The 24384-nt window shown below is 38.3% G+C and overlaps 1 protein-coding gene across 4 annotated transcripts in view; it reads left to right on the top strand.

Moving 5' to 3' along the window:
• Positions 1–24384, top strand: part of tbc1d32 (TBC1 domain family, member 32) — a 210966-nt gene that overhangs the window by 162079 nt on the left and 24503 nt on the right. For all 4 annotated transcript variants that reach the window (XM_059981480.1, XM_059981481.1, XM_059981478.1 and 1 more), the window contains 4 exons: positions 4641–4710; positions 5142–5257; positions 14268–14422; positions 19974–20114. In XM_059981480.1, the coding sequence (XP_059837463.1) occupies positions 4641–4710; positions 5142–5257; positions 14268–14422; positions 19974–20114 (482 nt within the window). The remainder of the gene's footprint in view (positions 1–4640; positions 4711–5141; positions 5258–14267; positions 14423–19973; positions 20115–24384) is intronic.

Below are 24384 nucleotides of genomic sequence, written 5' to 3'. Positions count from 1 at the left end.
AAAATTACCTTTTTGCAAAGCTGTGGCTGCATGTGGAGTTGATATGAAAACCTGATTGTTTGTCCTTTGATCTATGAGGCAAGAAATACGAACATAATGAAAAGAAAAGATTGGCTTCCTTCCAAGAATGACAATTCAACCTCTTTTCCCATCTCTATAAATTCAGTTTCAATAAACATAAATCTGGTTCTTCAAATCTGACCAGAATGGAACAGCAAAAAATCTCAGTGGGTAACACTTCAAGATTTTTGTTTTCATTCCATTTGCTTTAATTTCAATGTAATGTTTGACAAACAGTAAAACTGTTTGACAAACTGTAAAACAGTAAGCCTCTAATTTTTGTGTGTTATTTTTATAACTAATTGTAATGTATAACAGGAACTAATAGTCATGACCACATTGACTCCCAATAATTGTGTTATGATTTTTTAATGTTCCTTGAAATCATGTGTTTAATGATAACCTCTGGAAGTGTGCTGACAACATTTATTAGTTTTTGTCCTTTAGAATGATTTACTTTTATGACTGCTGGTATAAAACATTCAGCAATAAGCTTGGAGACGCCAAAGATGTGGTTCTTGTAACAAAATAATATTGAGAAGATTTGGTACAGGAGTACAAAATGTTGACTGATCAATTCTAGACCGTTCATACATTTATAGTTTTGGTTCAACTTTGAGGAAGTGCAAACTTTCATGCAAAGAGTAGTTGTGACTTCAGTGGCTAGCAGGACCAATGGAAGCAGAATCAGATAGGTAATTAAGGAAATAATTGGCAGGGCTCTGGGGAAGGCATGAGACTGATAAGGTGCTCGACTAAGAGCCAACATTTGAGTTAATGGGCAAATTGACCTCCTATAATTCTATCTAGTTCAAGCTCATCTTATGTTACTAGATCCACTGTACATTCTTTAATATAACAATAGTTGATAAACTGAAAGCTCACAATGGAGACATCTACTTGATGTAAGATACTTTCAAATTCGATGTAAGATTTTCTAAATATCTGATGACAGAGGAACATTTGAGTCATATTTAATACTAGCCTGTTAGAGCTCCACCAGCCCTGCCTTCCTTGAAATTGCTCAAGTACCAGAAACTATGCTGTTTTATAATAAATTAAGGCTGATAACATGACAAATTCCCATCTCTGTGATACTGTGATCTGTGATTCATAAAAAAATATTTTAACAAGTTACGATTGTTATGATACTTAGTACAGCAAGCAGTTTTCTGGAAGAACCATGAAGTGCTGAAATAAACTTTACAATAAATTTGATGCTGGTGTAATGCATAAATTATTGTGACAAGGGGAGGTTCCAGATTGTTGAGAATGTTGAAAAGGGGATGCAGCTGTTCTCTTAATCAAAGAGAAAATGAAAGACCTATCTGTTCATTATGTCTTATTAATAGATTATGGAAGTCTTGCTACAATTCTTATATGATTTTAGTGAGAAAGCATGTGGAGTATCATGCTCACTTCTGGCTTCCTTATTTAATCAAGAGGCTCAGGTAAATTTAGTAAAAACTGGGAGACACAAGAAACTGTGGTTGCTGGAACAGATCAAAAAGCACACTGTTAGAGGAATTCAGTGGGTCAAGCAGGGTATGTGGAGGCAAAGAGACAGTTTCCATTTCTGGCCAAGACCCTGTATCAAAACAAAGAGTTCCATCATCAGTATTTCCAACCCCCCATCTCCCACCTGTGTCATCCAAGTTCATTCTCCTCCCCCAACTGGTTCCATTCCTTCAATTTCTGATTTCACTTATCACCTTGCAGCATTGGCAGTCTCTTGTGTTGCAACTTAGCACCTTCCAAACTATGTGTTCACTTCAACCTTATCTTCTTGGCTACTTTTTTCTCTCCTTACCTGTTTCTACCTTTCATCCACCTGCCAGTGTCTCCCAACCCTTCCCCATCTGGCTACACCCGCCCATCATCTCCCTCCTTTCACCTGTCTCACCTACGTCTCCCCCTCCCACAGAGACAGACACACACACCAGGACTTCATACCAGCTATTTCCTTCTACAATTCTCGGTCCTGATGCAGAGTCTCAGCTTGCAATGACATCTGTCCCTTTTGTCTCCACATATACCTTTTGACCCGCTGTATTCCTTTAGCAGCTTTTTTTTGCTTAATTAAAGCTTATGAACTTATGTTTATTAGTCCCTGCAACTCCCAAATGCCAAATAATCTTGTTCTGGATTTTTGCTTCTAATTGTTTCCCTCCTCTTTCCACTTAGCTAATTGGTTTGTAGTTGCTGGGTTTATCACCCTTAGTTTTTAAACAGAATTTTTTTATATACCTGCAGTCCTTCTGCTCTCTAAAACAATATCTTGAAAGAGGAGTGGAATATTGTAGTGACTGTCATCAGATTTCCCACCCTTGTTTCTCTCAATAATATGGTTTGAATTCCATCCAAGATGGCTGATTTTTCTACTTTGAAGATTGCCAATCATTTATCCAATCTAATTATATACTGCCTCTTCCTTTACTCCTAAATTTAAAGCATCCTCTTCTCTCAAGAAAGCAGACAATTGTACTGTTGTAAATGTTATGAACTTCAGTAGTGGTGGAGGGATTTTATTGAATTCTTGGCTTTATTTAAATTTTTTGGCATGCTGTTTCATTGAAAAGAATTTTGTGGCCAAACCTTATTAATGTGTCTTTAGTCCTATGCCAAACTAATAGGGCTGAGAAAAGAATACTAAGAAGAGGCCACGCACCTAGGTTAAAATCCTCTTTTTGTAATCATCCTCAGGTTTGAGAGCTATTGACTATTTTTGCCTGCTAATTAGCTAATCTCTTATGTGGCATTGCATAGAATAGTATAGGCCCTTCATCTGATGATGTTGTGCCAACCTTTTAACCTACATGAACAAGAGGGGTTTATAATTCTTCCTTCCCATATGCCCCTCCATTTTTCTTTCATCCATGTGCTTAAATGCCCCTAATGTATCTGCCTCTACCACCACCCCTGACAGTGTGTTCTATGCACTTACCACTTATCTAAAAAAAATGCCTCTGATATCCCCCCTATATTTTCCTCCAATCACCTTAAAATTATGCTCTCCCATATTAGCAATAGCAGCTCTAGGAAAAGTGATGCTGTCTGCCCACTGTATTTATATCTCTTATCATCTTACACATCTCTATCAAGGCACTTCCCATCCCCATCACTCCAAAGAGAAAAAACCCTATCTCGCTTAGCTTATAAACCCTGTTTCTAAGAATCTTCTCCAATCGTTTGCTTACCTTTGATGTAAGACTCACAGGTCTATAATTCCTAGGACCATCCCGGTAACTTTTCTTGAACAAACGAATGGTAACCATCATCCTCCAGTCTTTTGGTACTGCTCCTGTGGCCAATGAATATGCAAAAATCATCCCCAATGGCACAGAAATCTCTTCCCTTGATTCCCATGGTAACCTGGTGTATATCCCGTCTGACCCCAGGCATTTACCTATCCTAATATTTTTCAGAAGTTCCTGCACATCCTCTTTCCAAACTCACCATGTTCCAGCACATTGGCTTGTTCTATGCTGACCTCACATTCTTCAACTTACTACCTTTTCTCACAGTCTCTTTACACATTGTACCTAACTTAACACTAACTGTTTCATCTATCACTTTGGATCCCATCTCCCTGTCTACTTAGTTTAAACCCTCCCCAAGCCTGCCTGAAAATGTATTGGTCTCTCTCAATTTCAGGTGTAACCCATCCCTTTTGCTTCAGTCATACCTTCCCCAGAAGAGATCCCAATGACCGGTAAATTTGAACCCTGTCCCCCGCACCAGTTTTTCAGTCACACATTCATCTATCATGTCATCCTATTCTTAGCTTCAATGACACATGGTATGGGCAACAATCCAGACATTACCACGTTTGAGGTACTTGGTTTTTAGCTTCCTGCCTAGCTTGCCATATTAACTCTTCAGGACCTCATCCCTTTTCCTACCTTTGTCATTGGTACCAATATGTATAGTGACCTCTTGCTGCTTACCCTTCCACTTAGGATGCTGTGGATCCAGTCTGAGAAATCCCTATCCTGGCAGCTGGAAGGCAACATACCATCTGGAAATCTTTTTTAATTTTTGTTTTATATTTATGTTTTAATTAATTTAGCACTTTAAATTATCTTTAATGAAATACATTGTTTTCCCCTCTCATTTATTCAAGATTTGGGATTATTTAAGTTGTTTGTAAATATATCTGATTAGCAGGCTGTAAGTGGCCTGTTTTACTTATTTGGGAGAACTTTTTGATAATAGAGGGTCAGTTTGATCAGCTAGATCATGTTAGTGTAGTTCATCAACCCCCACAGATGGCAAATCAGATTCAGTATTTTTATAATAATGAAATCTTGCAGTCCATTGTGTAATTGCTCCCACTCATCATCTTGCAATTTTTTTTTACATTGTGAAATCTTAATTCTCTGAAGTAGTATTTTTAATATTTCAGCAATTAATTTTGTATAAAATGGTATGTAGTGGAAGTACAATGTCTTATAGGCATAATGTTTTACTTAACCAATATTTCTGCTTCCTGGTGTATGGCTTTTGAAATGATATTGCACTGTACTGAATATGAATAACTTTCATCTGATTATTAAATGTGATATTTCTTGTTTTCATAGCAACTGAAACTGGTGTCAAGGACCTCAGTCTTTCTCCTATTCAACAGCTTGGAATAAAGATGGTTGTCAGGTATTTTGCAGTTTTTGTATATCTATAAGCAGGTGTTAAACTTGCTTTAATTCACTATGTCTGAAAATTAAACAGAAAAGAACACAGAATTCTTAATTGTACAATTGGATGAATGATAATAACTTATAAATTTTTTTGGTTCATTGATGTAATTTAGCTTTCTTTGCATTAGGTGGCACCAGTGCTGTTACAAAACAAATATTTACTTCAAATTTGACATTTTAAAAAATATTTTATCTAACATATCCATATTGTGTCATTTGCCTTTCTGTTTGATAATTTGAACCAATAGCTAGATCAAATGTCTTCCTGTTGTGACACAACCCTACAGATGTATTATTTTTCTATGCAGAAAACTAGTCAATGCTAAATATCAATGTCGAGAGAATACTCTCATAACCTGCTATGTTTAATAATTTCTCTTTTTGCAGGTATGGCAGATTCCTTGGGGTACTAAAGCCTGATTCTGATAAGGAACTTGCAGTTCTGCTGATGCACTGTGAAAGATTTTTGAAACAACAGCAAATTGCCATAAATAGTTCACTTTGTATCCTTGTTTGTGCTTTGATATTTCATAATTTGAATATTTAATCCTTAATCAAAACCATTTTATATCTGTATTCCCAAAACACCTTCTCCATGTTTTCAATTCCACCAGAAGAATTTGTTTTTCCCCATTATTATTATTTTATATATTGATAATATAATCAACCTGTGATTTTTTGGGGGGTGGGCATGGTGAAGTTGAAATAGGAGGGGTAACTAGGTGGGAGAAGTAATAAACATTTATTTAGTTTTTTCACTCAGCTTATTTTGTACTGTGTACCAAGTGAATTTCTATCATCAGCAACTTGCTGCTGTAGATCTGAATCAACTGATGTCATAAGATCACTTTTCTTTATGTCACACCCAGTTCTTCATGAGGTGGTAAGTTAATAATTCATCACTTACTGTTTTACAAAAGATTAAGTTATAAATTATGATTTGTGGTGGAACTCTAAAACGATGTTTTTTGGATGTTTTTCTCAAAGTTATTCTGCCATAGTTTGGTAAATCATAAAGTTGCAAGCCTGAAAAATTTGTAAACGGGAATATGTAATAAAAACGATGCATCAGTATTACAGGTAGAGAGCTCTCATTAGAATTTAAGTTTGACAAGAAATTTCCATTATGAAAGCAAGTTTCTAGTTTTCTTTTCTGGCACCTGAAGGAGTTTCCTATATATTTCTAGAATTTTCTTATATTAAGATGACTTATCTCGATAGTCTATGACTTCACAGAGTACACTGTACACTTACCAAGACAGTTTACCCTCTCACCTTAAACCCTTTTACAGTACGTAACATGGGGAGGCATGAAATATGATCTACCTTATCAGTTCCCTCATGATTTTTTAAACTTCTATAAGAACTTCTCTCAGCCTCCATCATGCCAGGAAAAAACAATGTATTTTATAATTCACACTCTCCAGTCCTTGCAATGTACTTGTACTGTAAGTCTTTTCTGGACAACCAGCAGGATGCAACACAATTTTCCACTTGTGGTTTCACTAATATTTTGTCTAGCTGTAACATGACCTCCCAACTCTAGTACTCAAGTCTGTTGAAAGCAAGTGTGTCATACAACTTCTTTATCACTTTGTCTACCCATGTCACCACTTCCAGGGATTTATGTACTTGAACCCCTCAGTCTCGGTGCTTAACTTCCCAAAATGCATCACTTTGTGCCTATCAGTGTTAAATTCCTTTGCCCAATTTTTCAGTAGATCTGTGGCTTTTGTACACCTAGGGAACCATTTTTTTCTTGGATTTCCAACATCTCTAGATTTTCCCTTTTTTGTGATTGAACCTTTTTTCCTGTCCATCACACCTTCAACTTTTTGTGTCATCCACAAAATTACTAATCGTACTATTGGGAGTTGAACATCCAAGGATATAGAGTGCATTGGAAAGATAGGTTAGTAGGCAGAGGAGTTGGTGTGGCCCTGTGTATAAGAAATAATATTAAATCATTAGAAATAGATGACATAAGATCAGAAGGTGCAAAAGTTTCTATGGGTTGAGTTAAGAAATGGCAAGGGTAAAAAGATCCTAATTGCAGTTGTATACAGGCCTGCAAACAGCATCTGGGATGTGGATTACAAGTTACAGCAGGAGACAGAAAAGATGTGTAAGAAGGGCAATATCATGGTAATCATTGGGAATTTTAACATGAAAGTGGATTGGGAAAACCAGGCCAGTACTGGACCTCAAGAGAGAATTTGGAGTCCTGATGAAGGGTCTCAACCCAAAACATTGACTGCTCGTTTCCACAGATGCTGCCCGACATGCTGAGTTCCTCCAGCATGTTGTACGTGTTGCTGAGAGTATTTGTACAATGTCTTAAGAAATGGCTTTTTAGAACAGCTTATTGTTGAGCCCACTAGGGGATTGGCTGTGCTGGATTGGGTGTTGTGCAATGATCCAGAGGTGATAAGAGAGGTTAAGGTTAAGGGACCCTTAGGGAACAGTGATCACAATATGATTGAGTTCACTTTGAATTTTGAGAAGGAGAAACTAAATTTCAATGTGTCAGTATTTCAATGGAATGAAGGAAATTACAATGACATGAGAGGGGAACTGGCCAAAGTTAACTGGAAAGTGACACTAGCAGGAAGGACAGCAAAGCAGCAGTGGCTGAAATTTCTGTGAATAGTGAGGGAAGTGCAAGACAGATATATTCCAATTAAGAAGAAATTTTCGAATGGAAAAAGGACACTACCATGGCTGACAAGTGAAGTCAGAGCCAAAGTAAAAGCAAATGAGAGGGCATACAAGGAAGCCAAGGCTTGTGGGAAGGTAGAGGTTTGGGAAGCTTTTAAAAACTTGCAGAAAGAAACTAAAAAGGTCATTAGGAAGGAAAAGCTGAATTATAAAAAGAAGCTGATGACTAATATCAAAGAAGATACTAAAAGCTTTTTTAAGAATATAAAGGGCAAAAGAGAGTTGAGGGTATCTTTAGGGTCAATAGAAAATGATGCTGGAGATATTGTAATGAGAGATGCCAAGATGGCAGATGAACTAAATGTGTATTTTCCATCCGTCTTCACAGTGGAAAACATCTGCAGTATACTGGATATTCTGGAGAGTCAGGGAAGTGAAGTATGTGCAGTTAAAATTACGACTGAGATGGTGCTCAGGAAGCTTAATGGTCTCAGAGTGGTTTAATCTCTTGGACCTAATGGAATGCACCCTCAGGTTCTGAAGGAAAAAGCTGGAGACATTAACAATGATCTTTCAAGAATTGATAGATTCTGGCATTGTACCAGATGACTAGAAAATTGCAAATGTTACTCCTCCGCTATTTAAGAAAGGTGGGAGGCAGCAGAAAGAAAACTATAGACCTGTTAGCCTGACATCAGTGATTGGGAAGCTGTTGGAATTTATTGTTAAGAGAGAGATAGACAGATATACTTTATTGATCCCGAGGGAAATTGGGTTTCCTTACAGTCGCACCAACCAAGAATAGTGTAGAAATAGAGCAATATAAAACCATAAATAATTAAATAATATTAGGTAAATTATGCCAAGTGGAAATAAGTCCAGGACCAGCCTATTGGCTCAGGGTGTCTGACACTCCGAGGGAGGAATTGTAAAGTTTGATGGCCACAGGCAGGAATAACTTCCTATGACGCTCAGTGTTGCATCTTGGTGGAATGAGTCTCTGGCTGAATGTACTCCTGTGCCTAACCAATACATTATGGATTGGATGGGTGACATTGTCCAAAATGGATGATATTACAAGATACCTGGAGGCACATGACAAGCTAGGCCAAAGCCAGCATGGTTTCCTGAAAGAAAAATCCTGCCTGACTAACCTACTGCAATTACAAGCAAGGTAGACAAAGTAGATGCAGTAGATGTAGTGTACTTGAATTTTCAGAAGGCCTTTGACAAGATGTCGCACATGAGCGGCTTAGCAAGATAAGAACTCATGGAATTATAGGGAAGTGGAGGCCATTACAGAGACGTGGATGGCTCAGGGACAGGAATGGTTACTTCAAGTGCCGGGTTTTAGATATTTCAGAAAGGACAGGGAGGGAGGCAAAAGAGGTGGGGGCGTGGCACTGTAGATCAGAAATAATGTCACGGCTGCAGAAAAGGTGGACACCATGGAGGAATTGTCTATGGGGTCTCTGTGGGTAGAGGTTAGGAACAGGAAGGGGTCAATAACTTTACTGGGTGTTTTTTTATAGGCCTCCCAATAGTAACAGGGATATTGAGGAGCAGATAGGGAAACAGATCCTGGAAAGATGTAATATAACAGAGTTGTCATGATGGGAGATTTTAATTTCCCGAATACTGTATTGATTGGCATCTCCCTGGAGCAAGGGGCTTAGATGGGGTGGAGTTTGTTAGGTGTGTTCAGGAAGGTTTCTTGACACAATATGCAGATAAGCCTACAAGAGGAGAGGCTGTACTTGATTTGGTATTGGGAAATTAACCGAGTCGGGTGTCAGATCTCACAGTGGGAGAGCATTTTGGAGATAGTGATCATAATCTGTCTCCTTTACAATGGCATTGGAGAGAGATAGAAACAGACAAGTTAGAAAAATGTTTAATTGGAGTAAGGGGAATTATGAGGTTAGCAGGCAGGAAATTGGAGGCTGAAATTGAAAACAGATGTCCTCAGGGAAAAGTATGGAAGAAATGTGGCAAATATTCAGGGGATATTTGTGTGGAGTTCTGCATAGTTACGTTCCAATGAGACAGGGAAGGTATGGTAGGGTACAGGAACCGTGGTAACCAAAGGCTGTAATAAATCTAGTCAAGAAGAAAAGCAAAACGTACAAAAGGTTTAGAGAGTTAGGTAATGTTAGAGATCTAAAAGATTATAAGGCTAATAGGAAGGAGCTTAAGAAGGAAATTAGGAGAGCCAGAAGGGGCCATGAGAAGGCCTTGTTGGGCAGGATTAAGGAAAACCCTAAGGCATTCTACAAGTATGTGAAGAGCAAGAGGATAAGAAGAGAAACAATAGCACCTATCAAGTTTTACAGTGGGAAAGTGTGTATGGAACCAAGAGGAAATAGCAGGGGTACTTAATGAATGCTTTACTTCAGTATTCACTATGGAAAAGGATCTTGGTGATTGTCGTGATGACTTTCAGCAGACTGAAAAGCTTAGCATGTAGATATTAAGAAAGAGGATGTGCTGGAATTTTTGGAAAGCATCAAGTTGGATAAGTCTCCGGAACCAGATGAGATGTACCCTGGGCTACTGTGAGAGACGAGGGAGGTGATTGCTGAGCCTCTGGTGATGATCTTTGCATCATCAATGGGGATGGGAGAGGTTCCAGAGGTTTGGAGGGTTGCAAATGTTGTTCCTTTATTCAAGAAAGGGAGTAGAGATAGCACAGGAAATGATATACCAGTGAGTCTTACCTCAGTGGTTGGTAAGTTGATGGAGAAGATCCTGAGAGGCAGGATTTAAGAACATTTGGAGAGGTATAATATGATTAGGAGTAGTCAGCATGGCTTTGTCAAGGACAGGTCATGCCTTATGAGCCTGATTGAATTTTTTGCGGATGTGAATAAATGCATTGGTGAAGGAAGAGCAGTAGATGTAGGGTATATGGATTTCAGCAAGGCTTTTAATAAGGTACCCCATGCAAGGCTTATTGAGAAAGTAAAGAGGCATGGGATCCAAGGGGACATTGCTTTGTGCAACCAGAACTGGCTTGCCCAGTGGTTGTAGACAGGTCATATTCTGCATGGGGGTTGGTCACCAGTGGGGTGCCTCAGGGATCTTTTCTGGGACCCTTACTCCTCATGATTTTTATAAATGAACTGGATGAGGAAGTGGAGGGATGGGTTAGTATGTTTGCTGATGACACAAAGGTTGGAGGTATTGTGGATAGTGTGGAGGGCTGACAGAGTTTATAGTGAGACATTGATAGGATGCAAAACTAGGCTGAGAATTGGCCGATGGAGTTCAACCCAGATAAGTGTGAAGTGGTTCAATTTGGTATGTCAAATATGATGGCAGAATATAGTATTAATGGTAAGACTCTTGGCAGTGTGGAGGATCAGAGGAATCTTGGAGTCCGAGTCCATAGAACGCTCTAAGCAGGTGAGCAGGTTGACTCTGTGGTTAAGAAGGTGTACGGTGTATTGGCCTTCATCAAACATGGAATTGAATTTAGGAGCCGAGATGTAATCTTGCAACTATATAGGACCCTGGTCAGACTGTAGTACTGTACTCAGTTTTGGTCGCCTCTCTAAAGGAAGGATGTGGAAACTATAGTAAGGGTGCAGAGGAGATTTACAAGGACGCTGCCTGGATTGGGGAGCATGCCTTATGGGAATAGGTTGAGTGAACTCGACCTTTTCTCCTTGGAGTGTCAGAAGATGAGAGGTGACCTGATAGAGGTGTATAAGATGATGAGAGGCATTGATTGTGTGGATAGTCAGAGGCTTTTTCCCAGGGATGAAATGGTTGACACAAGAGGACACAGATTTAACGTGCTAGGGAGTAGGTACAGAGGAGATGTCAGGGGTAAGTTTTTTACTCAGAGAGTGGTGAGAGTGTTGGATGGGCCGCCAGCAATGGTGGTGGAGGCGGATCCGATAGGGTCTTTTAAGAGACTTTTAGGTAGGTACATGGAGCTTAGTAAAATAGAGGACTATAGTAAGCCTAGTAATTTCTAAGGAAGGGGCATGTTTGGCACAGCTTTGTGGGCCGAAGGGCCTGCATTGTGCTGTAAGGTTTCTATGTTATGTTACTAGCATGGGTGGAGCATTGGCTGATTGGCAGAAAACAGTGAGTGGAAATAAAGGTGTCCTATTCTGGCTGGTCTATCCTATACATTTTACGATGTATGTCAATGATTTGGACAATGGAATTAATGGATTTGTGGCTAAATTTGCTGATGATACAAAGATAGGTGGAGGAGCGGGTAGTGTTGAGGAAACAGAGAGCCTACAGAGAGACTTAGATAGTTTAGGGAATTGGATAAAGAAGTGGCAAATTAAATAGAATGTTGGAAAGTGTATGGTCATGGAGTTTGGTGGAAGAAATAAATAGGCAGACTATTATTTAGATCGGGAGAGAATTCAAAATGCAGAGATGGAAATGGACTTGGGAGTCCTTGTGCAGGATACCCTAAAGGTTAATCTCCAGGTTGAGTTAGTGGTGCAGAATGTGAATGCAATGTTGGCATTCATTTTTAGAGATATAAAATATAAGGGCAGGGGTGTGATGCTGAGGCTCTATATGGCACTTGTGAGCCCGCACTTGGAGTGTTGTGTGCAGTTTGGGCTCCTTATTTTACAAAGGATATACTGACATCAGAGAGGGTTCAAAGATTCACGAGAATAATTCTGGGAATGAAAGGGTTACCATATGAGGAACGACTGGCAGGTCTTGATCTGTATTCCCTGGAGTTCAGGAGAATGGTGGGTGGTCGTGGGGGGGGTGATCTCATTGAAACATTCTGAATGTTAAAAGGCCTGAACAGATTAGATATGGCAAAGTTACTTTCCATGGTAGGGGAGTCTAGGACAAGAGAATAAGACTTCAGGATTGAAGGACGTCCATTTAGAACAGAGATGTGTCATGTCAAGTCAAGTCACTTTTATTGTCATTTCGACCATAACTGCTGGTACAGTACATAGTAAAAATGAGATGTTTTTCAGGACCATGGTGTTACATGACACAGTACAAAAACTAGACTGAACTATGTAAAAAAAAACAACACAGAGAAAGCTACGCTAGACTACAGACCTACACAGGACTGCATAAAGTGCACAAAAGCAGTGCAGGCATTACAATAAATAATAAACAGGACAATAGGGCAAGGTGTCAGTCCAGGCTTCAGGTATTGAGGAGTCTGATAGCTTGGGGGAAGAAACTGTTACATAGTCTGGTCGTGAGAGCCCGAATGCTTCGGAGCCTTTTCTCAGACAGCAGGAGGGAGAAGAGATTGTATGAGGGGTACATCAGGTCCTTCCTTACTCTAGTTGGGGTGGTAAATCTGTGGAATTTGTTGCCATGAGCGGCTGGGGAGGCCAAGTTAAGGCAGAGATACATAGGTTCTTGACTGGTAGAATTGGATCAACTCATGATTGAATGGCAGAGCAGACTCAATGGGCTGAATGGCCTTCTCTTATATTTTATGGTCTTATGCTTCTGCATTCTCATTCAAATTATTAATAAAAAAATGAAGATTGGGCATCAGGACCCTTTAAAGTTTACCTAATTTCCTGTGCTGCACCTTTTTAGAGCTGCCATCCCATTGATGTTACTTGAGAGCAGAGGAAAAGCAAATGATAGAAACATCAATTGTTGATCAAATCATGATTATTGTTATTTTCAGCTGCAAAAATAATGTCCACATTATTAGTTTGCCTTAAACTGGAAAAAAAGTGGAAATCCAGAATCATTGTTCAAACTAACAAACAATTTCCACACAAGGTTTTTTTGTTATAAAATAATCTTGGGTCATAGTTTATTCATCCAAAATTCATATTCTTCTACTATGCAAAAAAATTAATAATATATTCATGACTGTAGTTTTACTGAAGAAGTCTTGAGATATTGAATGTGATTCCAAATTTATTTTATTTTCTGTTCCTTTTGAATTCAGTCGCAAGTCACCACACAAGGCATAATTTGAGGTCACAATTAAATCATCAGTGTCATTGCAGCTCCATTTTTGAAGATCATTTGCAATTTGATATATTTTATATGTAACATATATTGCTGCTTCAATTGCCATTTTGTTTATTTATCCAAAACTGCTTATAGCTCCTAGATGAATTTGACTATTTTACTTTAAATTTTGCGAAATGCGTACTACATCAGAATCTAACTGTTTCAAGTTCACAATTATTTTTATTTAGAATAGAATATTTAGAATCTGATTAACATTTAATAATCTTTCAGTAATTTTCCACTATCAAAATTCAATATATTATCTGAGAAAATTATGGTCATATGTTACATTTTAAAACTTGTAGAGTTATCATGGAATGCACACAAAGAGGCAGGAAAGACTGTCTGTTGTTAAGCTCCATCGTTAGAGCAATAACTTTGGTCTCTTCTTTTGGTAATGCTGTAATTACAGTGACCAGTGAAAAGATCACAGGTTTGCTTGAAAACATCTTATTTAAGGATTCTGAATACTGTTTCTCCCCAAAGCTGAAGTGCTGTACAATATTACCATCAATAATTGAACATAGTGCTGAGCATCAGTACATCAGAAGTTTGTAGTTCAAATTTTAACTTAAGAATTTTAGCACTAGAAAGTAAAATAATATAAATTAAAGTCAGTTACATTATTTAATTAAATATTTACACTTCTATCCATACCTTTAAGCTTCTTAATATTCATAAGACTTTTCACCTCAGCCATATAATTATATTTTTAAAAATCTCATTCAGTTGAACAATCTAGCAAATTTCCTCTGCACTTAGGGGGCTGTAAGACCCGGATTCAAATTAACTGATAGAAACATAACAAGAGTGATAAGCCTCAGAAACTGATTTATGCTGTCAGATTTCCTTGACTGCAATTTATAGGCTGTCTACAGGGAGGCTATGCTGGACATGACTGGTTTGCATCCACTGCATTTTTGATAATGTCGGGAGATGGAGAGAGAACACTAAAATTTCTGCAACAGTTTTCGAACCTTCTGGTTTCATCATTTCTCTGGCTGCCTCGCCTACATCGCTCTGTATGTGCACTAGTATCAAACTCTAACATTGTTCAATACTTTTTCCATTACATTCCAGGTGGCAAGCTTCAGGAAAAGATTTGGATAACTTGACGCCCTTTGCTGCTTTTCACAAAATGTACTTTGGCACCAGTTCATTTAAAGAGCTGGGCCCATTGGTATTATGTATACTACATAGGGTATTATATTTGTTAAGTTAATGATACAGTAATCATAAGATTTGGGTTGATCATTCTTCGCTTTGAAAAAGTGTCAACTTCTCTTTAGGGTAAATATCAGCTCAAAGAGAGCAGTTTCACAATTTATGTTAATCTGACCTAATGAATTGAGTTGGAATTAAAGTACAACCTGGACATATCCAGTCCAATAACCTTACATTAGTGAGCTCATTTTCACTTTTTGTTGCATTTTATGAGCAGATAAGAGCAAGGTTGTTGGATTACCCAGGAGAAACCACTAATGACAGGTTCAAGCACTTGAATCACATTTGTTTAAAGGCAAAAGCATTGCTGATAGGGCTTGAAATGCAAAGGCACATTAAGACAGCCCTGTATGGTGGCTGAGTCAGTTTTCTATAAAATTTTACACTCTCTTCCATTGGAGTCCTGCATGAGGCTCAAGGTATTGTGGACAATGGAATAGGCCATGCACACTTCAGGACTCCAAAGTCATTAGAAAGAAATCAATCGTGCTGCAAGACATAAGGATGGAAAGAGTAAGGAGAATTGGGAGGCAGAGTGTGGATTAGTGAAGGATGAAAATGGATCAATGGTTTATGAAGATGATTGATGGTAAAAGCAGGATTTATATTACCCTGTAAATCCTGCTTTTAACATCAATCCTCTTTATAAAGAGGATAGGTGTTCTTCAGACTGTTTTGTTAGGGGTGGGGAGTTGGAACTGGACACCAAGAAGTTCAGAACTAAAAATGGATTTTAGTATTAGGTGCAAGAAATTGCAGGTCAGACTCAGAGGTAAGGGATGATCAGAGAGAGGAATAGCCTGGGTGAGGACCAATTAAGCAGGTTGGTGACTGAATAGAAATGGGTTACAATGTGGCAGGAGCAAGATAGGGGTTTGATGCTAGGCACATAGAGAAGTAACTTGTCAATAGTTATGATTAGACATCTGTTTGAAAGAGAACGGAATGGGGTCAGGCAAAAAGATGATGATCTGGCAATGAAGTGATTGGAATTGGGGGTGGTTGTTGAGGTGATCAAGAGTATTGATAATTTGGGCAGGTAATAACTGAGTGGTATTTGGAGAGAAGGAACAAGTTCAGAAAATTATTCAAAGTAAAACTTGCCTGGAGGGCAATGGATATCTCAAACTTGTAGGCAGAGACTAACTAAAGTAGGGCAGACTTTAGTTAATGTGGGTCATCAAGTGCAAAGGGAGTCTTCTGTTATAGAGGAGGAGACAGGTTTTTGATAAAGTTCAGCTGTGAACTGCACAAAAATGTTTTCCAACACAATAAAATTTCTTGGCAGTTGTGTTTTAAAATGACATAAGGATCATGCATTTTTCAGCAGATTGCAGTTTGCATAATTATAAGTTGGCTTCACTGGAAAAGGCAGGGATTTGGCCTTGCCAACTTGCCAATGTGACTGGTGCGAAAGCTCTAAAGAAAATATTGGTGGCTGGATGTGACTGAGATAATAAAATCTGTGCTGCAATTATTGGAATACTGCATTCTGATTCTGCTAGGTGAAAATGCTCAGAATTTGGATTAGCATTTTTGACAGGTGGGAAGAAAATTGGATAGACAACAATAAAAAGGTGTGGTATTCAGTAAAATGACATGACATATATTTATGTTAATTTATTCAGAAAAAAACTGTCCATAAATGATTTGCCTTTATTTATGGTGTTCTGTAAGAACCATTTGTTCACAATTGAATCTACGGTTTCTAATTTATCCATTAATGTGTCATTTTATGGTAGAACAAGGGAAAAGTTGTTGATTTTATAATCTTCCATCATTTTTGCTTACTAATTATCAAAGAGACTGATTCTCAGTATTTTTCTCTCATTGCAAATTACATTACTTATATTGTCGAAATTGTCTGCCCAGTCATTTGAATCTCTGAATTATTGTCTGCCACAGTAACATGTAATTCTTCCAGATATATTTGCTTGCTTAAGGAGCACGACCAAAAGTATTATGTTCAGTCAAAAAGCACAGAGATGGCTGGCTTGTGACCAAATTAACAGAATTGTTTGAGCTTAGCAGGAGGCCATTTGATCTATTGGGTTCCTTCTAGCTCTTGCTTAGACAATGATCTCAGTTCTGTTTCCCTGCTGTTTTCCTATGGCTCTACAAATTACTTCTTTAAAATGCCTCTTTAGTTATCTTTTGTAAGACCTGATCAACTCTGCTTCTGTCACTGTTATAGACAATGACTCCCAGTTCGTAGTAAAAGAGAGTTAACACAGAAGTATTTATCTTATATTCCTCTGAATTGCTTGCCCATCATTTTAAAGCTAGGCATATGTAAGAGAGATTAATGGGGTGAGTTTGGAGGTGGGAAATGAAATGGCTCTGAAAGCCAGCATTGACTTTAATAGTTTCTGTCATAGGACATAACCTTAGGATTCGGGGAAGTAGATTTAAGACGGAGATGAGGAGGAACTGCTGTTCCCAGAGAGTGGTGAGTCTGTGGAATTCTCTGCCCAATGGAGCATGGAGGTAACCTTAGTAAATATATTTAAGAGAAGATTGGATAGAATTTTGCATAGTTGGGGAATTAAGCATTATGGGAAAAGGCAGATAGGAGGAGATGAGTCCATGGTCAGATCAGCCGTGATCTTATTAAATGGCAGAGCAGGCTCGATGGGCCAGATGGCCTACTCCTGCTCCTATGTCTTTCATTCTTATGAAAATTATGAAGTATAAATCAATAATCAGGAAAGTCATAAACAATATGAAAAATATCAATCTCTCTATCTCTTCTCATCATTATCTTCATGGAGGAAGTACAGGAGCCTGAAGGCACACATACAGTGATTTTTTACATTATTAATTTAATTTAATTTAAATTTTAAAAATATAATTACTATAATTTACAGTTTCTTATTATGTATTATAGTGTACTGCTTCAGCATAACAACAAATCTCACAACATATGCTGGTGATATGAAACCTGATTCTGGTTCTGCATAAGTAGAGAGCATCAGCGCCTGGTATGCTTCACCCTGAAAAACGATGCTGTCCTGCTTCCTATACTTAAGCTAATTTCTTATCCATGTTTTTCGCTGAGTTGTAGAGAGGTGTAGCACAGAAATAGGCTCTTTGGCCCACTGAGTCTGTGCCAGTCAAGCACTTACTTACACTAAGCCTATTGTTTTATTCTCCATATTCCATATCCTACCACACATCTACACACTAAAATATCTATAGGGGCCAGTTAACCTAACAACTCATGCTTTTTTGGAACATGGAAGAAAACTAGAACATGTGGTCACAGGAGAAACGTACAGACTGCACCACCAGAGATCACGATTGAACCTGGATCACTGGAGCTGTTAGTCAGCCATTCTATTAACGGTGCCAATGTCATCAATTTTGCTAACCAGCATTTTGTGTAAGATTTCATCTAGCATCCACTGAAGTACTACCTTCTGCATTCCATTTATTAATCTGCTTTGTTACTTCTTTGAAAAATCTATCTAATAAAAACAAAATTTACTTCTAACAAAAGAGTTGTTGAAATAAGAATATGTGTCAGTCAGCCATATAGCCTCTTGAGACTGCACTGCAATTGATAAGATCACGACTGATTTCAAATTGCACAGATTCACTTTTATAAATACATACTTATCCTGAATATCTTTTTATTGCTTTCTTAATTATTCTTTCTAGAAGCTTCCCCAATACCAAGAGAAAACAGAAAGGTCTGTAGTTGTTCTTAAACCATGTTTTAACCAACTGTGTTATATTTGTCAATTTGTAGTTGACTGGCACCTCCCCTATAATAGGATTGGATGCTAATATGACAAAACTGCAGTAACATCTACACCATTGGCTTCTGCAACAGATGCATCCCATATGGTTCAGTTTTCTTGTTTGCTTTCTTGTACTGCCTCCCTAATCAATTTTCACCTCATCCATTATCTATACAACTATTCCTTCCTATTAAAGTTTTGACAGAATCTGTTTCTTTTGTACAGTATACTTAATTTGAAATCCTGCCTTGCCTTCTGCCTTTATCATAGATCATAATCAGAATTTAGAAAAAATATGCTGATTGGCAACAGTTGCCTACATATTAGAACTGAGGACAGAGCAAAACAAAGCTATAAATCAACATGATGTGGCCAGTAAATATTGAGGTGATCAGTACTTTTGGGTGGGCTGGAACATTGCATAGTCAAAATAATCTTAAAAGTCCATTATATTTCTCTGATTTTAATTCTTTTCATATAAAACTCAAAACATTGTTCATACAGGCCAACTATCTGACAGAGTTTTAAAGGTACCAAAGAAATATCAGAATCAGAATCCTTTATTATCGCCAAGTATGAGGACACATACAGGGAATTTGATGCCGGTTTCCCTGAACTCTCTCTCTACAGAATTAAAAGCAAACAAAAACAATAGTGCAGATAATCATAAACTATATACATATATGGACTTGATTTTTTAATAGACTAAAATTCAAGTGTTCATAAGACTGATGGCATACGGAAAGAAACTGTTCTTGTACCTACTTGTCCTGGCATACAGTGATCTAAAGCGCCTACCAGAAGGAAGGAGTTGGAACAGGTGATGTCCAGGGTGTGATGGGTCTACAATAATGCTGCTTGCTTGCTTCCTGACTCTAGATGCATATAAGTCCTGGATCGAGGGCAGCTTCACACCAATAATCCTTTCCGCAGCCCTGACGGTTCTTTGGAGTCTATTCTTGTCTTGTTTGGTAGCTGATCCAAACCAGACAGTGATGGAAGAACAGAGAACAGACTGGATTATTCCTGAGTAGAATTGAATCAGCAGCTCCTGAGGCAGGTTGTACTTCCTGAGTTGACGTAGGAAATACAACCAGTGCTGAGCCTTTTTGATAAGAGCGTCTGCGTTGGGTGTCCACTTTAAATATCCACAGTGATCTTCCTTCCAGCTTCCTTTATCCTTCTTTCCTCAGTCATTCTTCTCAGAATAGAAGAGAGATTTTTTTCCTCTCTATATTATACTCAACTTGGTTTGAATGGTGAGATGGCTAAGATAAATATTTCTTTAAGAAGGACTCTGATCATCTCGGACTATGGATATGTTTTTTGTTCGAAAAGCTGAAAGGTTCCATTTGCTACAAATGTTTACCCTTAAATGTGACTTCCCCTGACTATAACATTTTGAGTTTTATACTTGAGAATTCAGTCAGATTGTTTCTGACTGAATTCTCAAATATAAAATAACTTAGTTTTGGTATGGCAAAACAAAAGAAGCAAAATTAAATTGAGTTACAGTTTTGAGCAGGGTACATGAGAACTTGTCTGGAAAAAGTGAATCTCTAAATTATTCCAAATGTATTGATCTGTTTTGTTGTCATCTTGACAGATCCACCTTCCTGTGGAAAACGCAGAGTCTGGTATCCATCCTGTGTATTCCTGCACAACTTATTACATTGAGATGCTACTGAAGACGGAGCTACCACTTGTCTTCTCAGCATTCCGCATGTCAGGCTTCACTCCTTCTCAGGTGAAATGTTCATTTATAGAAAGTGCATCTGTAAGAATTCTATCATTACAACTATAAAGTTAATCAATGCAATGCTTTTATTTTACTATTTTTATTTGACCTGTAGGTTCTATTAACATTTTCAGAAATAGATTTTAATTTTGCATTATATTTTTAAAGACCTGTCTTTATTGAGGCTATTTTTGGTATAAAATTAGTATATGGATTATCATGAATTCTGGTGATTCATGATTAGTCACATAAGATATAATTTTTCGAAACTTGGAATAGTTTTCCCACAGTTGAGCGCACATTTTTAGATAAAGTTAAATAAAAGGTCGAAGGTGTGGGCAATATTAAACAAAACAGAAAACGCAGCAAATACTCAGCTAGTCCAATAGGATTTGTCAAGTAAGAGACATATAATATTTCAGTTTAATGTCTTGATTCTGATAAAATATCATCAGTCTGAAATTCTATTTCTCTCAGCACAGAAGATGGTTGGTCTGTTAGGAACTGACAACATTGTCTGTTTCACTTTGAGAGAGAGAGAGAGATCTTTCTCTCTCTCTCTCTCTCTCTCTCTCTCTCTCTCACACACACACCCTTATTTGAAATTCAAAAATCTGAAATGCAATTTTTTTTAAAAATGACCTTGCAAATGGAAAACTACACAAGACACTGGAAAGGTTTCCAGGTGATGTTCAGGTCTATGTGAACCACAAGCAGTCTGAGAAGTGACCTCACATATGTAATAAACAGAAATTAATGAAAATAGAAAAACTCTGCGTAAAGCAAAAAATGAAGATCTTGATTGTGTATTGTCAGGATTAGAGTGAACATATTCCACTTAACTGATCATTAAACAAGCAAAGACCCATCATAATGAACTGAAAATTGAATATAGTTATGAATATTTAGCAGGCTGGTTGCAGAAATTTAAGAAAAGGCACAGCATTAAATTCTTAAAGTGTCACTGATGAAAATCTAACACCAGAACAAGTCTTGAATTCTGATTGATTTTAAACCTTACATAAGACATAAAAGTAAGTTAAATACAAATACAGTGTACTGTAACCTTTTAATCAAAACACAGTGTTACAGGTGAAAATTGAAAGCCAACTGTTTGTTGTTCAACAGCTAATTCAGGTATTGTCCCAATGCTGCCAAGCTGCTTTTGTACCTCCAGGTACCCTGAAACCACATCCTTAACATTCGATTCTAACATCTTCCCGGCCACTGAGGTCAGACTAACTGGTTTACGATTTCCTTTCTTCTGACTCTCTCCCTTCTTGAAAAGCAGACTGACATTTGCAATTTTGCTGCGCTCCAGAACCATGCCAGAATCTATTGATTCTTGAAAGATAATTGTTAATACTTATGCAATCTCTTCTGCCACCTCTTTCAGATCTCTCTGGATTAGCTGATCCAGGTGATTTATCTACCATCAGACCTTTCAACTTCCCAAGCACCTTCTCCCTAGTAATGGCAACTTAACTCACTTCTGCCCCCTTACACTCTCAAACGTCTGGCATACTGCATGTGTCTTCCACAGTGAAGGTTGATGCAAAATACTTCTTCAGTTCGTCTGCCATTTCCTTGTTCCCACATTACTACCTCTCTGGCATCATTTTTCAGTGGTCTGATATCTACTATCACCTCCCTTTTACTCTTTATATATCTGAAAAAAACTTTGATATCCTCATTAATATTATTGGCTACCTTACCTTCTTATTCCATCTTTTCCCTCTTTATGGCTTTTTTAGTTTCCTTCTGTTGGTTTTTAAACGTTTCCCAATCTTCAAACTTCCCACTAATTTTTGCTCTGTTATATCTCTTCTCTTTGGCTTTTATGTTGGCTTTGACTTCCTTTGTTAGCCACAGTTGCAACAGTCTGTCTTTAGAATACTTCTTCGTCTTTGGAATGTATCTATCCTGCACCTTCCAGATTGCTTCCAGAAACTTCTGCCATTGCTGCTCTGCCATCATCCCTGCCAGTGTCATCTTCCAATCAATATCGGCCAGCTCCTCTCTCATGCCTCTGTAATTCCCTTTACTGCAATACTGATACAATACACCATACTTTCGCTTCTCCCTCTCCAATTGCAGAATGAATACAATCATATTATGATCACTGGTCCCCTAAGGGTTCTTTTACCTTAAGCTCTCTAATCAATTCCGGGTCATTGCTGTCACAAATAACTGTGGGTCAACTATCTAAGAAGAATAACCAGATGGGTTATTAATGAGTCACAAAAATAGATTGAGGTGCTTTTATTTACAAAAATAGTGGAAAAACGAAAACTTGGACATCCACATCAAAACAACAAAAAGAATGAAAAAAAAATACAATATATATACAGCTTGCAATTGTCACCTGTCTAGTTAACAGCCACCCTCAGACTAAACAGGGAAAAAAAAAGCCATGAGATCCAGAGGCCCCGGAGTTCTTCCTGGAGAATATTATTTATCTTCTGCTGGGCGGCTAAAAAATCCCTGAAGAGATGTACCACCTCTGTGGTTGAGGGACCCCATTCCGGCGATGGCCCAGGCTGCAGCTGTCGGGTTTTGGATCTTGCCCCTTGTGCCTCTTCCTCTGACATTGCCGCTGTCTCCCGCTCATCCTCATTCTTCATCTGAAGTTGCTGGTTTTGAGACCGTAGCCCAGTTCGTTTTTTAAAAGCACGCTCAGTTTTGCGACTGGCCATCCCGCCACTGCCACCATATGTCACAAATAACTGTGGGTCAACTGTCTAAGAGGAATAACCAGAGGGCTTGAGTCGTAAAAATAGATTGAGGTGCTTTTATTTACAAAAATATGGAAAAACAAAAACCTGAATGTCCTCATCAAAACAAGAAAAAGAATGAAAAAAAAATACTATATATATATGCAGCTTGCAATTGTCACCTATCTAGTTAACAGCCACCCTCAGACTAAACAGGGAAAAAAAACCCAAAGCCTTGGTAACCCGAGGCTTATAACTGCTAAGCCCCTCCCCCTACACCGTCCAAAAGCTAATTAACTCAATTATTTTCCATTTCACACAATCTGAAACTCTACTGCCAGTTCTCACAATAAACACATATACCTCATTATAGGAGTCACCATTTCCTGGTAAATAACTTAAATAAACCCCAAAACTTTACCACAAAATGAGTAATTAGGTAACATAACCCTTGACCCAGTTAAAGATGGTATCCTCCACCATCAGCACTCCTGTGCAGGTTGCTGCTGCCTCTATGTTAGACAGCTCTATGCAACAGCTGTGTTTCAGACCCAGTGACTGTAGATTTATTGTGATGTGTGCACTCACCACAATGACAGAGGGGAATAATGTGTGTGGATGACCGTTTGAGTGTTTTACTGTATGTGCCATGTGCCATCCGTAAACAGTGATGGGACTTCCCAATCCCAAATAGCTGATCCCCTAATGGGCTCAACCATGAGCTGCTCTAAAAAAAAGTCATCATGAGGTCATCATACAAATTCCCCCTCTTGCAATTCAGCACCATTCTGATTTTCCCAGTCTACCTGTATATTGAAATCCCTTATGACTATTTGTAAATTCCCTTTTTGGCATGCATTTTCTATCTCCCATTGAGATTTGTATTGCTACATTTGTAGCTACTGTTCGGAGGTGTGTATATAAATCCCATCAAGGCTTTTTCACCCTCGCACTTTCTCAGCTCTACCCACAACGATTCTACACCTTCCAATCCTATGTCACCTCTTTCTAAACATAACATAGAAACATAGAAACCGACAGCACATTACAGGCCCTTTGGCCCACAATGTTGTGCCAACTTACATTTTTCTAACAATTTGATTTCATTTTTTTTACCAACAGAGCCAACCCACCCTCTCTGCTTACCTGTCTGTCCTTTCGATACAATGTGTACCCTTGGAAGTTAAGCTCCTAGCTGTAATCTTCTCTCAGCCATGAATCTGCGACGACCATAACATCATACCTGCCAATCTCGAACTGTGCTACAAGTTCACTATACTGTGTGCATTCAAATATTATACCTTTAGCACGCAGCACAGGAAACAATCCAGAGATTACTATACTGCAGGGCCTGTTTTCTAGTTTTCTACCTAGGTCTCTAAAATCTCTCTGTAGGACCTCCTCACCTTGTCTACTATGTCATTGGTACCAATACGTGTGAAAATTTCTGGCTGCTCATCCTCATCCTTGAGAATGCCATGGACCCAATCGATACATCCCTGATCCTGGCACCAGGGGGTCAACATACCATCTGGGTGTCTCTATCAGAATCTTGCCTCTGACTA

The sequence above is a fragment of the Hypanus sabinus genome, chromosome 10 (assembly GCF_030144855.1).
Source record: "Hypanus sabinus isolate sHypSab1 chromosome 10, sHypSab1.hap1, whole genome shotgun sequence".
NCBI lineage: Eukaryota > Metazoa > Chordata > Chondrichthyes > Myliobatiformes > Dasyatidae > Hypanus > Hypanus sabinus.
Note: the sequence above shows the minus strand (reverse complement) of the source record. Positions and strands in the feature narration are given on the sequence as shown.